This window comes from Sprattus sprattus (assembly GCF_963457725.1).
Source record: "Sprattus sprattus genome assembly, chromosome: 16".
NCBI classification, from domain to species: domain Eukaryota; kingdom Metazoa; phylum Chordata; class Actinopteri; order Clupeiformes; family Clupeidae; genus Sprattus; species Sprattus sprattus.
Genome location: NC_137914.1, coordinates 15804311 through 15819310, shown reverse-complemented (window position 1 = coordinate 15819310; position 15000 = coordinate 15804311). Strand labels below are relative to the sequence as shown.

Below are 15000 nucleotides of genomic sequence, written 5' to 3'. Positions count from 1 at the left end.
CTGGATATAGAGCACCATAGTCAGATCTCAGTGGACAGTCACTTCACTGATGTCTTGTACAAGTTTTTTTCTCCCACTGTGCAGTGTCACATTCATTCTGACACATCTCTAGCCTATTTTAAGGGTTCATTCCTATGGCTTTCATCAGTAGTGGAAAAAGACACACATCGATGCCACATATGGTGGAAACCATTGATCACTGATCAATTTTTTCCTGTGAACTTGATTGACCCGGGCTTTGATGAAGCCCCTCCTCTGTCTACTACCCTATTTAGACTGAGTAGAAGGAGAGAGAGAGGCAGCATTGGCCCCTCCCGGTTCCCTTACCCTGTTCTCCACAGCCAGGATGACCAGGTTGCAGTAGGAGTCGGGGCAGGGCGTGGGTTCCAGTGGGTTGTGGTTCCTCCGCTCCCAGCTCCCGTAGACCTTCCCCCGCTCCCAGCTTCCCGTGCAGGCCTGCCTGCGCTCCCAGCTGCCCCCTTTCGTGTGCTTCTTCTCCCAGCTGCCCCCGGGCTTGCCCCCGCCCGGCCCATGCCTCTTCTCCCAGCTGCCCCCCACCCCGCCCCCAGCAGTCACACGCCGCTCCCAGCTACCCCCTACTGGTCTCCGGTCCCAGTTGCCGCTCACGGGCCGCTTCTCCCAGCTTCCTCCGCCCGCCCTCCGGGTCACCCTGCGCTCCCAGCTCCCCCCCACCTGTTTGCGCTCAAGACTTCCGCCTCCACCTCCGGCGGAGCTCCCCACCCCAGCCGTCATAACCCCAGCCTGTTGCTGCTGCTGCTGCTGCCCCCTTGCCCCCGCGCTCTGCTTGGAGTCATGGCGTAAGGAGGGTTTCCAGTCCACGCCGCAGATGGTGTGGCGTCGCTCCATAGTGCCCCCTGCTGGGCGGGGGTCGGCGTTGCTCATGGCGGAGTTGCTCATGGTCTGCCTGCGAGCCTCGATGCCCCCAGGCTTCTTCTCCAGGCTGTCCCCAGCCAGAACTGTGTCAACGTTCAGACCTGGAGTATGCCCGCATTTGCGCACACACACACACACACACACACACACACAAACACACACACACACACACACACACACACACATAGGGTACTGTAAGTATCACAGCTATTTCAGGAGAGTATGATGAGAATAAACACCTGAAAACACCTTAACACGATTCCATAATGGCCTTTCCACACACAACCTCAAGAAAGATGAATATGATGTGTTTATGACAGTGTTTATGTGTGTATGTGTGTGTGTTTCCCAACTCGTACCAGTCTTGAGCACGAGCAGATGCAGGGCGTCGTCTCTGAGGTAAGAGGCGGCGGCGATCTCGTGCGTGGGGATGCGCAGCAGCAGCTTCTCGTCGTCCCTCCAGGTGAGCAGCAGGCAGCGTGCCGACAGACTGAGGATGCAGTCCTGCTCCGGCCTGGTCTTCAGGGGCAACACCTTCAGCTTCTGTAGCCCCCCCACCCACAGAACAGCATGGTCATTTCTGCTGCCACCCCACGTTTTAGCTGTATGCCTGGTTGAGTAGCTGTTCATACTTTGACCACTTTACTCTTTAATAGCTGAACCTCTGCAGCACACGGACAAGAAGAGATTGATTCTGATTCTTGCACTGTGTCATTTGCTGATTGTTTAGGATTCTGTTGTGATTAATTGATTGATTGATTCATTATTTTCTTTTTGCAATAATCTCAATACTTCTATGTTTCAGTTAGTCAGTTAGAAAGTCAGTCAGTCAGTGAGTCAGTCAATAAGCCAGTAAGCCGGTCTTTCATACAGAATTTAGATGCCTTCTAAACACAAATAATATGAGGAACAACTACAGTCAATCTCATTTCATCTCTTTGGATAGGTACTTGCTCATATCCATTCATAATTTGTGATTCCTATCCTGAGTAAAAACCAAAAAAAACTAAGATTATGCAATGTAATATGCTCTTTCGTTTGCTATTTCAACCATCTGTGCACCCATTTACGTGCCCATTTGCTAGTTCATCCTCTTATGGTGTTCAACCAACTATTATTTAGCAAATATGAGAACTGCGGAAGTGCAGAAATTGTGCTAATGGAATGAAAGGGTTTTATTTGGGTTTCAGAGAAGAGGACTGCTGCTTTATCACAGATGAAATCCCTCTACCTCCACCTCCCATGTCTGTTTTCTAACCTAATTTACGGGGGATTTATGAGAAAAACAGAACCTAGATTATTTCCCTCTAATGCTTTTTAGGACTATGTCTGTGAACATCTCAGTCGGCCCATTTCCCAGGCAAGGATTATGCTTGCTTTTAGACTGAATAATATCCAACATGTTGACGCTTTACTGATTGCTTAATCCACGGCCAGACTTAATCCTTGTGTATTCGGTGGAGCAGGTATCATATATCTACACACACAGACAAACAAACACAGACAAACACACACACACACATACACATACACACACACACACACACACACACACACACACACACACACACACACACACACACACACACACACACACACACACACACACACACACACACACAAACACACAAACACACACACACACACACAATATAGAGAAGCAGGCGTGTTGATAATGAACAGTTCTGCCATGGTGAGGCTGTAATATAGAGAGTACTTTACCCTGGCTGTATCTAAAAGCTGCAGCAACTCATCTCTGCTGGAGGGGTTGAGGGAGCAGGAGACCCATGTCAGATGCCCCAGGAACTAAAGATGAATAGAGAGTAATGGCTAAGAGGTCATGAGTGATTCCAGTTGAGTTGATTCCTGAATATGTGCAGCCTATGTGCTGCTTGTGAGACAAAAGATCTGTATTTACTGAGGGACTAATTCAAGCATAATTACAATAGGTTGAAGCCTGCGTATTCTTTGTGCATATCTAGTTCATGCAAATGCCAGAGTACATGTGATTGTGTGTGTGTGAGGGAAATCGTGTGGGCATGTGCGCATGTGTGTGGATTTCCTGGATCAATGTGCACACGCATGTCTGTGTACACATGTGACCACGCATGCCATGTTGTGCCCTGCCTTCCCCCCCCATCCTGACCTTGACCTCCTTCTCCACATAGTCGTAGATGAGCCTTTCGGGGTGGATGAGGTAGTCCGGCGGGTAAAGGGGCACCGTGTGAAGAGGCCGGCGGACGTTTCCCTTGTCCACCTGACGGCGGCCTGCCTTGGGGAAAACCAACCTCTTTATGGGGGACACAAAGCCACCCTGAGAGGCAGACTGGATATTAGTATCTTGAGAGTTCACAGTGCAAAGTCTGGGCCTCAACCAGACAGGAAAACTGATTATGGAGGACTACAAGTCTTCATCTTCATATATACCTGATCACCTCTTCACACAATAATAACATACTTGAATAAGGCCCAATCTCAATACTTCCCCTTACCCCTTATCTTACCCCTTACCCTTGAAATTGCGCATTCATGTGAGAGCTAGTGGTGTCTCAATACCCAGCTTGATCAAGATTAAGGGGTAAGGTTAAGGGGTGTATGGCCCTCGTTTTTGAGATGATCGGAGGTCTACCTTAACTCCAAGGGCTATCCCAGAGCACACCGCGAAACCAGCTCGGGAATTTTCAAAAAAACATGGCTGCTTGAAGCGAGGAATATTTTACATGAATAAAGCTATCTACACAACTTTTTATATGTTTATAATGACTCGGTTTGATCTGAAATGTGCTACTCGAACGATGTATAGTATTTTAGGTCTTAACTGAAGCTTTCAAACGGTAGTTTTAGGATACATTTAGCGCGTATACCACCACTCCATTGGCTTATATGGTAGCTTGCCAGCTATCATGCTAAATACACTACATGTAAGTATTTTTGGCTTATAATTAATTTAAAAATGACGACAGTCTTGTTTCGTGCTCTACACAGTTGTATACATATATATTTGCAACCATGTTCTTCATTAGACTTTTTTTAAAATCGCTAGTTTCATAGCTCATACAGTCACGCATGACGTACCCGAAACCTAGTGGCGTCTCATTTCAAAGATCTCAGCCCTTGGCCCTTACACTTGCAAGTGCTAGGGTTAAGACTAAGACAAGATTAAGCAAAAGGGGCAAGGAGAAGAATCGAGATTCGGCCTTAACGTACTTACTAGCTATAGATACTAGCTTTCCAATAACACTACATGCAAGCACATTATTATCAACAAGCAAGTGCATTTAAAAGTGTACTGCACAGGCAGTAGGGCCCTGTGGGTGAGTTTGTCTAGCCGTCATGTCTTGAAAATGAATGACGTGTAGTCACATCAAAGTGAGAATGATGTATCACATGCTGAGTGTAGTGTCAGAAAGCCACGCTCTCGACATTGTGCTGTCAGCACGTCCTCATAATAAAGAATACATGGGGCGATGCCTGCTGTGTGCAAAACTGTGTGGAAACGAGGCGGTATAATTTCTAATCCGCTTTGAGTCTGCAGTTGCCACTTGGTGCTCTTGAAACGTAGTGGCTTTAAAGCCCTAGTAGGCCCTTGTGTACTTGCAGAGTCAAATCAAGCCGAAAGGGGTCAAGACTCGATCAAGTTAAGTGGCCGCCTTTTATCTTTAAGCTATGCTATCAGAGGGACTGAACTCAAATTCATTTTTCCTCCTCGTCTTTTCGTTGGGTTATTTTGGAACTGTGTGCATTGGGGCTTTGGATGCTAAGAAACTGCACTCTACACTGTAATGAACTCATATGCATCTTTATTTGTTTACTACTGTGCAGTTCACAAATTAGATTTCTATTACACGGACACTCACATTAGGTTTTCGTATGGTTTGCTTTTCTTAAATGTTTGTCTGGGCGGTGTCTGGGGCTTGTATTAATGTGTTACGGCCCTGCCCCATACTTCCCAATGAGTTGTTCTCCTCTCCCCTTGCCCAGTGTGCCTCCCTTATTTGCTGCACTGCCCTGGTGTGCTGGAAGTGGACGGCGTCATTGATTCCAGACGTCAACACTGTTGGGACTCCGCCCCTCCTCTCTGTAGCCCCTGTGAGGTGTAGCCGTCCCCCTTGCTCATTTGCCCCACCTTCCTTCCAGCTTTAAGAACAGGAAGTGACTGTAGTACGCAAATTCATGACTTATATTTGTATACGTTGATTCCTCTGACTGGTGTGTTGTGTGGTTACAGCAGAAAAAATGTTTCTTTAAACCTTGGGTGTGTTTCTGTGTGCGTGTGGGTGGTCCATGGCCTAGGGAACGCAGAGCGTGAGCAAGAGAGCCAGGACGAGGGCAACTGTCACCCCTGAGAAATTGCTGGTGAGACGGCTGTCAGTGATGTGAGTGACGTCTCCTGCAGAGTAAGACAGATGATACTACACATGCTCCATTAGAAGCCCGCTGGCTTAAACAGCCCACGAGACAAGCTTAATGCACTGCATCAATCACCACCTTTCCGATCGTGTCTGTTGGTGTGTGTGTGTGTGTGTGTGTGTGTGTGTGTGTGTGTGTGTGTGTATGTTTGTCTGTGTGTGTGTGTGTGTGTGTGTGTGTGTGTGTGTGTGTGTGTGTGTGTTTGCAATAGCTTGTGAGTTTCTTATCTTGCTGTCTGGATGTGTTAATGGTAGGGAATTCATTTGCATTTGTGTGTGTTCGCATATTGTGTGTGTTGTATCTGATAACTGGTTCATTTTGCCTCCGAACCACAGTGACATTACAGTTCAATGGGCAGGCCAGGCGAACAATCCAGGCCACCGGAGCTTGTAGGCTTTCACAGCCTCTTTCATCCATCAATCAGATCCATTTATGCTCATACACGCTCGTTTTCACTTTGAACGGCAATGCCTGAAAAAGATGCTATCCTAAATGGGAGGTAATTTCCCTTTCAAATAACCCCATTTTCCTGTTTCATGAAAGAGAGTCGTTTGAGGTTGAGGGACAACAGTGCGACTGGAACTCCAGTGACTAATGACACCATTTCTATTAATTAGCCGTTGCTAATTGAAGGCCCTAGGAATGCATACACTGCTTCGCCTGCTGTTATGACTGTCAGATGAGAGGAATTATGTGGGTCCGCTCCCATTAGGATTACATCACGGGCAACCGTTGGCGGTGATATCAGCAAATAAAAACATCTACAAGGAGAAAGGAACGGAAGGATTGGCAGTGCACTGCAGAGACTGCACTGGAAGTAGTGAAGCAAATGTAAATACAGAGAGAGGGCGAGAGAGATAGAGAGAGAGAGGGAGAGAGAGAGAGAGAGAGAGAGAGAGAGAGAGAGAAAGAGACAACAAAAATCCTCAGAGGACTTTTGCCTAATGCCCCGTTTTGCCTTTGAAGTGTGTTAAAATTGATGTGAGCAGTATTTGACAACTGGAAACAGAGCCAAGGCACAGAGAAAACACCGTCAACAACAGTGTCCATAACAGGCCTGCTTGTAAAGCAGATAGTTAGTCACATCTTCTCCCTGACACAGATAACCCAACCGTGTCCATAAAACGGCCTGCTTTTAAACTAGATAGTTAGTCACATCTTCTCCCTGTCAAAGATAACTCTTCAGTGTGGCATCAAGAAGGCCTGCTTTAAGCCACACAAACAGAACAACCGTGTACCGCACATAGATAAAAGTCAACGTAAATGTGAGTACACAGACATTCATATACAATGATCTGTTAGAGAATATGAACAAACACCAATATAAAGGCACCAGTCACAAACACACACTTGTCTCATGTCTATATCTACCTGAGGCTGTTATTTTAGAATGTGTTTCTTTTGCCCCGTAGGTCTTAACTGCTCTTACCTTTCTGGGTTTGTCATAGTCCATGGCCAGTGGCCTTGGCGCGGTGGCTGCAGTGGGCTGGACTGGACTGGCCTAATACTCAGGAACCTTGCAGGAGGGCAGGGGGAAAACAGAGGAAGCCCACTTCCTGTCTGACAGGAAACTCCACCAGAGAGCCTGATATAAACTCTCCTCTGCCTCCATTCTCTCAGTCACTGATAACACACATGAAAACACCTCACATACACACACACACACACACACACACACACACACACGTACATACAAATAGTATATTCAAACACACTGAGAGAGAGACACACACAAACACACACACACACACACACACACATACATTCAGAGCAATAAACTACCACAGACATGCACGTATGTCACGGTCCACAGAGATGCAGCTACAGATTAGCTAACGTCTACACACACCAACCCAACACACAAAGACATTTTTCACTGTGACCATGCACGTCGCATACACTCGGCTGAAGCTGTCTGTTTCCAGGCTATCTCCACTAATAAATCTCCAGCTCTCGCTTTATTGTTGTGTCTCCCAGTCTTGATTCATGAATTAGCAAACAACTGCACAACTGCCTCGATGATCATCTGAAGATAACAGCCGGCTTTGTGTGTGCAGACCCCTTGCTCCATCTAATCTCGAGGTAAGAGAAAACAGGAAGGGCTCTGAGGTCTAAGAAGACCCAAGGCAGGTCAATTCTTTGTGTTTCTGCCAGACAACATCTGTTATCCAGACAAATGCAGCCAGTCAGCCCCTGATCTAAAGGGGGTAATGCTTCAACAACTGGCTGCCGTCAATGTGCAGATGCAGTTTGAGCAGCCAGACTGCATTGCTCAGGTTTGGCCACAGAGGGGCAGTGTTTGCTAAGGACTGTGATCTAACAGGGGAGGGACTCGAGGCTTCTGAAGAGGCAAATGAGTGAGTGAGTAAGGGACAGTATGGCAGCAATGTAAAGTCCACCCAGTAGATACTTACTACTTAGTGTCACAATCGTATCCGCCTTTCCCCATCTTCAGTGTACAAGGTCTGAAATGAATGGCAAGAACTACTACGTGACAGTTATAAAACTGGCTCAGCAGCCTTAATGCTAGGACCTGACAGTGAGAGGTAAAGTGGCTTGCAAACAAGTGGCTTGTTGTTGTCTGCTTTGTATATTGTTGCATTGGGACTTTGCTCACACCTATAGGACTGCGTGCGGGGGGGGGGGGGGGGGGGGGGGGGGGGGGGGTGTTAGCGTGTGAACAGCACAAGCAGTGGTAACAGCAGCACTGTTCTGTTCTGGCCACAGAAAATGATCTCGGGCCCACCCGCTGGGAATCTCTGTTTCACTGCACACATATCTGACAGACCAAGTCAATTTCAATCGACCGAGCCATTTCAACATGGAGTTTTTCCACTGAACCCTATGATCAAGTGCATGTCCGGTGCTCAACAGAGGTCCAGCTGCAGGAGAAGTCAATAATGACGCGTCGCTCCCGGGAAAAAAAAAGCGCCTTTTGCCATGATGGAGAGTGCCTTTGAGAGAGCACCTTATTTTGTGTCGAGACACTTCAGAGGCGTTCAGCTCGGTCTCCTGCTGGTGATGGTGGGCAGCCTTCCTTTAGCCCCCCCTCTGGTGTTTGGGTGAGTGCTGTTGACCTCCTGGAGGTAGTCGCTGAGAGAGTGGTACTAATGATGGGTCAGCTCCGCAGAGAACGGCCACAGCCTGGCGGGAAAGCACTCCAACGGAAAACCACAGAGGCCGGCTCTAACGATCCGGTAGTTACCACGGCAACGAGAAGAAGAAGAAGGAAAAAAAGAAAAGACACGAAAAGGGACATTTGTCTTTTTACTAGCTGTTTCCCTGTTTAGTTTTTTTTTTGCTCTCCTCTCTCCTCCTGAGAGGTGGCTGGGGAGGTGGCCAGAGGGGAGAGTAATGAGAGGGGAAAAAGTGTGAAAGAGTGTGTGTGTTTATGTGTGTGTGTGTGTGTGTGTGTGTGTGTGTGTGTGTGTGTGTGTGTGTGTGTGTGTGTGTGTGTGTTGCGTGTGTCAGCGTGGCCTCCTTATCATCAGCAGTGCAGGCCATGTGTGAGCCTCATACACACTCACACAGGAGCGGGAGAAACAGAGGGAGGAAAGCAGTTAGAGAGGAGGGAGAGAAAGAAGGAGAGAGAATGAGCAGCTGAGCGAGAAGGGTAGAGAGGGAGGGGAGGAAGTGGATGGAGTGATGGATAGATAAGTGCATGAATACCACAGAAGGACTGAAGAGGGAGAGAGGGGGAGAGAAAGTGAGAGATAAACAGTTCCTTTATGCTCTCTCGGCAATCACCATACCTGGGTGAAAAAAAACAACTTATCTCCACCCTCCCAAGATTCCTATTCATTTACGCTTGTTTGTGTTTGTGTGTGTGTGTGTTAGTGTGTGTGTGTGTGTGTGTGTGTGTGTGTGTGGGTGTCTGTGTGTGCGTTTTATAGAACTGCACATACACAAGCCTCGTCCACATGGAGCGGTCGTCGAATGACTCCTGTTTTGAAGGAGAGTGATGGACAGAGAGACAACCAATGGAAGAGACCCAGTGGAGAGCAGAGAGAGTCAGACCGCATGTACCATCACCACACTCAGTTAAAACAGTGAATCCTCACTCAATAGGTTGGAATGGTGTCAGAGGCAATTACCCTCCATTTCTCCATTTCTCTCAACTCTTGCACTCTTTTTTCCCCTCCTTTTCGTTCTCCCTCCTTCACTCTCTCCCACTCTCTCTCATCACACGCTTCCACACTGGAGAATATCAAAGTATGGAGTCCTAAAAGAAAAAAGGAAGCAGTGAGGCCTGTGTGATGGGGTGGTGGTGGATGTGGTGGTGGGTGTTATGTTATCTGCAGACTGGCTGTAATTGAGTAGATTTCAGTGCCTTGAGGAACCGAACTAAGCAGCGTGGGTAAGAAAGGAGGGGGTCGCGGGGCCGAGCAAAAGCTGGTAGGAATTAGACATGAGTAAATACCACTGGCCTCAGCTTGGTCTATAACTTTTATGAAGTGATGAAAAACTGCCTCCCCCTCCTCCTATCATTTGCTTCGTACTCACACACTGGTGCACACACACAAACACACGCACACACACACGCAAACACAGACCATTACTTTCTGAACAAACATGGTACACACACACACACACACACACACACACACACACACACACACACACACACACACACACACACACACACAAACACGCACACACACATACCCCTCCTTTTTGAACAAACATGGTTTTGTACATATACAAATATGCACACACACACAGACCAAGACACACAAACTCAAGCAGTCTTCAAGGACAGTTGGATCAGTTTTGAGTGGAACCAGAATCAGAGCTCTAATTCCTCAAGTAAAAAAAAAAACAACCTCAAACTCTCCCAGGCAACACACACACACACACACACACACACACACACACACAAACACACACACACACTCTCACAGTTCCCCACATGTCCATCATCCTAGAGACGCCAGTGTTGTGCAGCCAAAATCCCCAGAACCCCCCAAGCCCCCACATATCCCTCAGCATCTAGCAGGCGTGCAGGGGTGGGTATGGGGAGTGGGTTTAGTGGTGGGGTTACCAAGCAGCCTTCCAGCTCAGACCTTCAGGGTTGCCGAGTTTTTTTTGTTTGTGGTTATGAGATTTGGGTCCAATTCTGGAGCCTTTAAACCAACAGACAGCGGCTTTTGGTTGCTGGAGAGCGCTCTCTCTCTCCCACGCTCCCTTGCTTTGGACTCACCATGCGCCATCAAATTCATTCATCTCTCAATTACCGCTGTCACACAGGCAGTAGTTACCATAACCATCTTTAAACCCACTGTATTAACTGTGGGATTGTAGGACAGCGGAGAACATGAATAAATAGTGAACATTTTGTGAAGCACTATTAAAAAGCAGTTTTTCACATTTTGAAAGCCTAGATGTCAATTCATATGGGTAAAAGGACTTCTTAGGACAAACCTGTCAGCATTGGTGGAAAAACGGTTTGCTGGATGGGGAGCCGCGTGGAGCCAAACACGTATCACAATGTATGTCTGGAGACAGTCACGGGGGAAATTGACATAAATGTGGGATGAATATTTAAATGATTAACTGAGTTTTGAATTTCAAAAGCAATGTTTTGAGTTGTTGCAGTGGCCAATGTCAAAACTGGGGCAGTGATACAAACCTGTTTGTATGGGAGAAGCCTGAGGGCATAGTAGTGGCCATAGTGGATTTTACAGTCATGCAAAAAATTTCAACAAGCTTTTCCCAGAAGTCTTGTCCTCCTCTTGTGCTCCTGTAGGGGTGAGCTGGATTGTGTAAAATATGACTGAATTGTGAAGACATTTAAAAAACATGGCTGGAAGTTTCTTTTCCTCACATGTTCAATTTACAACAACTAGTTGACAGTATGGAGTGCATCACATCTCAGCTTTGGTTTCTGCCTGAAGTGCTGTCAAACTCTAACTCTCTGTTTTCATGGTTTTTGTCAAATCCTAAAATGATCCAATGGCAAATGGGGAGAGTGTTATGACATTAAGGATAAATCAAATGATGCAAAGGAAGGCAACATCACAAGTCATCTCATTATTTGACTTTGAAAGATATCTCCAAAAAACACTCTTATTCAAAATGAATCACAACCACACAAAATGGATTCTGGGTTTCTTAAGGCTGTTGGCTCAGCCATTTTTACTACCATTATCTTTTTTCCATCTACATTTTGATCACAGCTTTAGATTTTTTTGTCTAATTTAGCTTTTATATCTGCTCTTTATCTTTATTGATAAACGAGTCAGCATTATTCAAGACCAATCAAACGAACACACAACCCCAAACAAACACTCATACTCACCCACAAGGGGTGTAAAATGTAATATATACATCAAATAGAAAAAAATCCCATATGTTTATAGACGTATGATTACATCATACGAATCATATCAAAGACATGGTCACTGAGTCATAAAAATGATCAAATGAATAAAATCTATGAAAAAAATAAATATTCAAATCATTGAATCTATTCAAGGAAAAAGGATGATTGCTAAATCTTTGCACCATTCACAGAAGCGAACTTACACACGACTGAAACTGTTTTCATGTCACTGTAACACTGAGGTCGAGAAGCCAACGGTAGCTCTCTCTAACAGAACTGGTGTGAAGAATTCTTCTCTGAGTTTTACATACACTATATATTTGATCATTTTCATTATAATGGACACTGTCATTGTCATCATCACCACCACTATCATCACTATCATCACCGTCACAGTCATAATCATCATCATCATCATCCAACAATGGTACTATACTGTAGCTGTTACGGCGCCATAATTTCACATCCATATGGTTCATTAGCTGGTCCTGATATGGTCCCTCTTGAGTTGTTCTTGTCTCTTACAGAAGAGGTCATGACCTCATAGGTTGACCCCTGACCCTTTGAGCCCCTCCTTCCTCTCCCTCCTGCTGTAACAGAGAGCCGTCCGCGGTGCATGGCCACGGCCCTTGCATGCACAGGTCTGTCACAGAAGAATCACAGAGGGGCCAGCCCTGGAGAGCTACATGTACCAGCGTCCTTGTGTTCCCCCATAGCTCAGTTTCCCTTTGCCCTCTTTTAAGGAGCCTGTGATTGAAAGCGAGGCTGGCGCCCCCTGGTGGCTTGGAGGTGTGTGTTTGTGTGTGTACTCACACGGTGGTCTCATACTCAGTCACCTCCTTGGGGTTGGTGAGGCTGCGGTACTGAATGCGCGGTGTGACCGGCGAGGTGTTCTCCAGCAACAGGATGGTCATGCGCAGCCTGCGGTCGATGAAGTGGGCGTCCCAGGCCGGGTACCTCTTCCTAGGCAGGTCGATGCGGATCACCGGCCCCTCCATCCGTGGGGTTCGCGGGGATGGAGCGGACGGTGGTGCGCTGGGGGGCCGCACCTGAAACACGGGCAGGCAGCTGTCCCGGTCCCCCGCGCCTGGTTCCATTGTCCCATCCCCCCTGTCCCCCCTCGTAGTCCTCTGCAGGGTCCGGGGTGGGCTGGTCACCACGTCCTGCTGGGGGATGGGGGTGGCCAAACCGTCGACGCTCCCGCCCAGCCCAATCGCCCCCATGCCCTCCTCCACGCAGCTCCACTGTGGGCCCAACATAGGGCCGTCGGGATGGAGCAGGCAGTAGTAGACAAGCATGAAGAAGGTTCCCAGGGCGTAGCTGCATAGCACCACACACACAATCAGCAGGGCGTAGAAGTCGGACGAGTTGGGTCCGCGGTGGAGGTACCAGGCGGCGGTGAGCGCCGTGTTCTCCACCAGCGTCACGCAGTAGTACACTCCCAGCCGGAAACGGGCGCGGCCCTCCTTGACGTTGAACCAGCAGAAGATGTAGATGATGCCCACCACCATGTTGTAGATGATCTCCTCCCACTTGGACATGCAGAAGTCGGTCTCGCCCTGGATGATCCAGAAGGTCATGGCGCACCAGTGGGCCACGATGAAGATGCCGAAGTAGAGCTGGAAGACGGAGGCGAATAGGGCGAAGGCGATGGTGCGAGCGCCGATGGTGAACAGGTGCCACAGCATCTGCACGATCACCGCCTTGTAGGACATGGGCAACTTGTCGTCCCGCGAGTCCCGCAGTACCTTCTGGTAGGAGGCGATCATCCAGGCCAGAGACACCAGAGAGGCAGAGGCAGAGAGGCCTTCAGAGAGAGAAAGAGAAACAGAGAAACAGAGAAACAGAAAGAGAGAAAGAGAAGGAGAAGGAAAAACAGGATATAAGAATGAGAATAAATATAATATTGTAGCAAAGCAAAACTTGAGAAAGAAGAGGTTGTTGAAAGTCAGGTTGAGGCTGGGCACACAAAGGAACATCAGAGCATATAAAGCCTTCAGCAGGTTTCAGTGCAGAGAGAATGGGAGGCATGTGGGAGAGAGATATCAAAAGCAGATCATGAAGAGCCAAGGTTTGCTTAATGAAGCAGTGGAGGTGAGAAATAATGCAACAGACTGAATGAGAGAAAAGATTTTAGAAAATCTGCTGAGAGAAATATCTACAATGTTTCTCACTCCCTCCCTTCCTCCCTCTATCTCTTTTTCTCTCTTCATCCCTCTCTCTCTCTCTCTCATTCCCTTCACTCACTCTCCCTCAAGTGAACACGCTCACCCAGTGAGTCTATTTCAAGACTCCTTCATGAGCAGAGATGATATCAGGACCGCATCACCCGCAGTGCAAACACAGTCCCTCACTGTTTATCTTGAGGAAATAAGACAGTTCTGATTACCGCTGTGCTTTCATCCTCATTAAGACTAATGACTGTGGCCGCTCCAGTTGTTCCATAAAAAGCCTCGAAAGTAGCAGACTTAAATATGAAACTAATCAAAATCATTAACCAAAAAAAGAGACGTGGGTTAGAAAAAAATCACATTTTTCTAGGTTTTGCCGTTCAATTTTTAATTAGATCTGATATGATTAATTACTAGTTGGACATGCGATTGAATTATTAACATTTAAGAAATGAATAATTCACGCGATAAATGATGTGTCTCGCCCCGCGTGGCTGTCTCTATATCAGATCGTGAATATTTCTTCCTTCTTCAGAGGCTTAAAGAGAATCTGGAAAACAGTCAGGTCTTCTGTCGTCATGTCAGGAGAGAGACTAAGACAGGAAGAGTTGAACAAAAACCATCCCTCTTCTCGCGGCAAATAATAATAAAAAAAAACAAAAGTACCGAAACAAAACAAAGAGCATCAGAATGAATGAAAGCTCCCAGATTTAAAACCGAGGCAGTCAGAGTGCCGGGTTCAAAAGAACGACAATTTGTCATGCTGTTGCTCCTGCTTGGAGGCCTTGACGTGATCTCAACACCCACTGAGACAACACCGCACGGGCTCCTTCAGCGGCTGCCTAGAAGGCCTCCTCAAGTGTTTGTGTGTGAGTGAGTGTGTGCAAATGTTTTTGACCCAATAGTATGCAAATGTAGACACTATTTAAGTTGATGTGCTGACACTGTCTACGAGACTGGCTGTCTCTGTCACACGTTTGCTTGTGAGTTTGTGCCTGACTTTTTGTTGCTGTTTTTGTTGCTGTGTGTGTGTGTGTGTGTGTGTGTGTGTGTGTGTGTGTGTGTGTGTGTGTGTGTGTGTGTTTGTGTGTGTGTATTTTTTAAGTACGTGTGAAGGCTTGTGTTTGTGTGTGTCAGACACAGAGATAGGGGGGCCTATCTGCAGACGGCTGATGTTATCAAGGGGATCAACTCTTTAATACG

General features: G+C 47.1%; 2 protein-coding genes across 2 annotated transcripts in view; both read right to left on the bottom strand.

Annotated features, from left to right (window-relative positions):
* ccm2l (CCM2 like scaffold protein) overlaps positions 1–6780 on the bottom strand; it is an 11678-nt gene extending 4898 nt beyond the window's left edge. Inside the window, exons 1-5 of the mRNA XM_080854366.1 lie at positions 6734–6780; positions 3041–3208; positions 2617–2700; positions 1254–1437; positions 328–995 (exon numbers count right to left, since the gene is read on the bottom strand). Coding sequence (XP_080710492.1) covers positions 328–995; positions 1254–1437; positions 2617–2700; positions 3041–3208; positions 6734–6757 — 1128 coding nt within the window. The 5' untranslated portion in view covers positions 6758–6780. The remainder of the gene's footprint in view (positions 1–327; positions 996–1253; positions 1438–2616; positions 2701–3040; positions 3209–6733) is intronic.
* Positions 6781–12435: 5655 nt separating this feature from the next.
* xkr7b (XK, Kell blood group complex subunit-related family, member 7b) overlaps positions 12436–15000 on the bottom strand; it is a gene marked incomplete at both ends in the record, with an annotated part of 65077 nt that continues 62512 nt past the window's right edge. Inside the window, 1 exon segment of the mRNA XM_080854632.1 lies at positions 12436–13433. Within this exon segment, the coding sequence (XP_080710758.1) occupies positions 12436–13433 (998 nt within the window).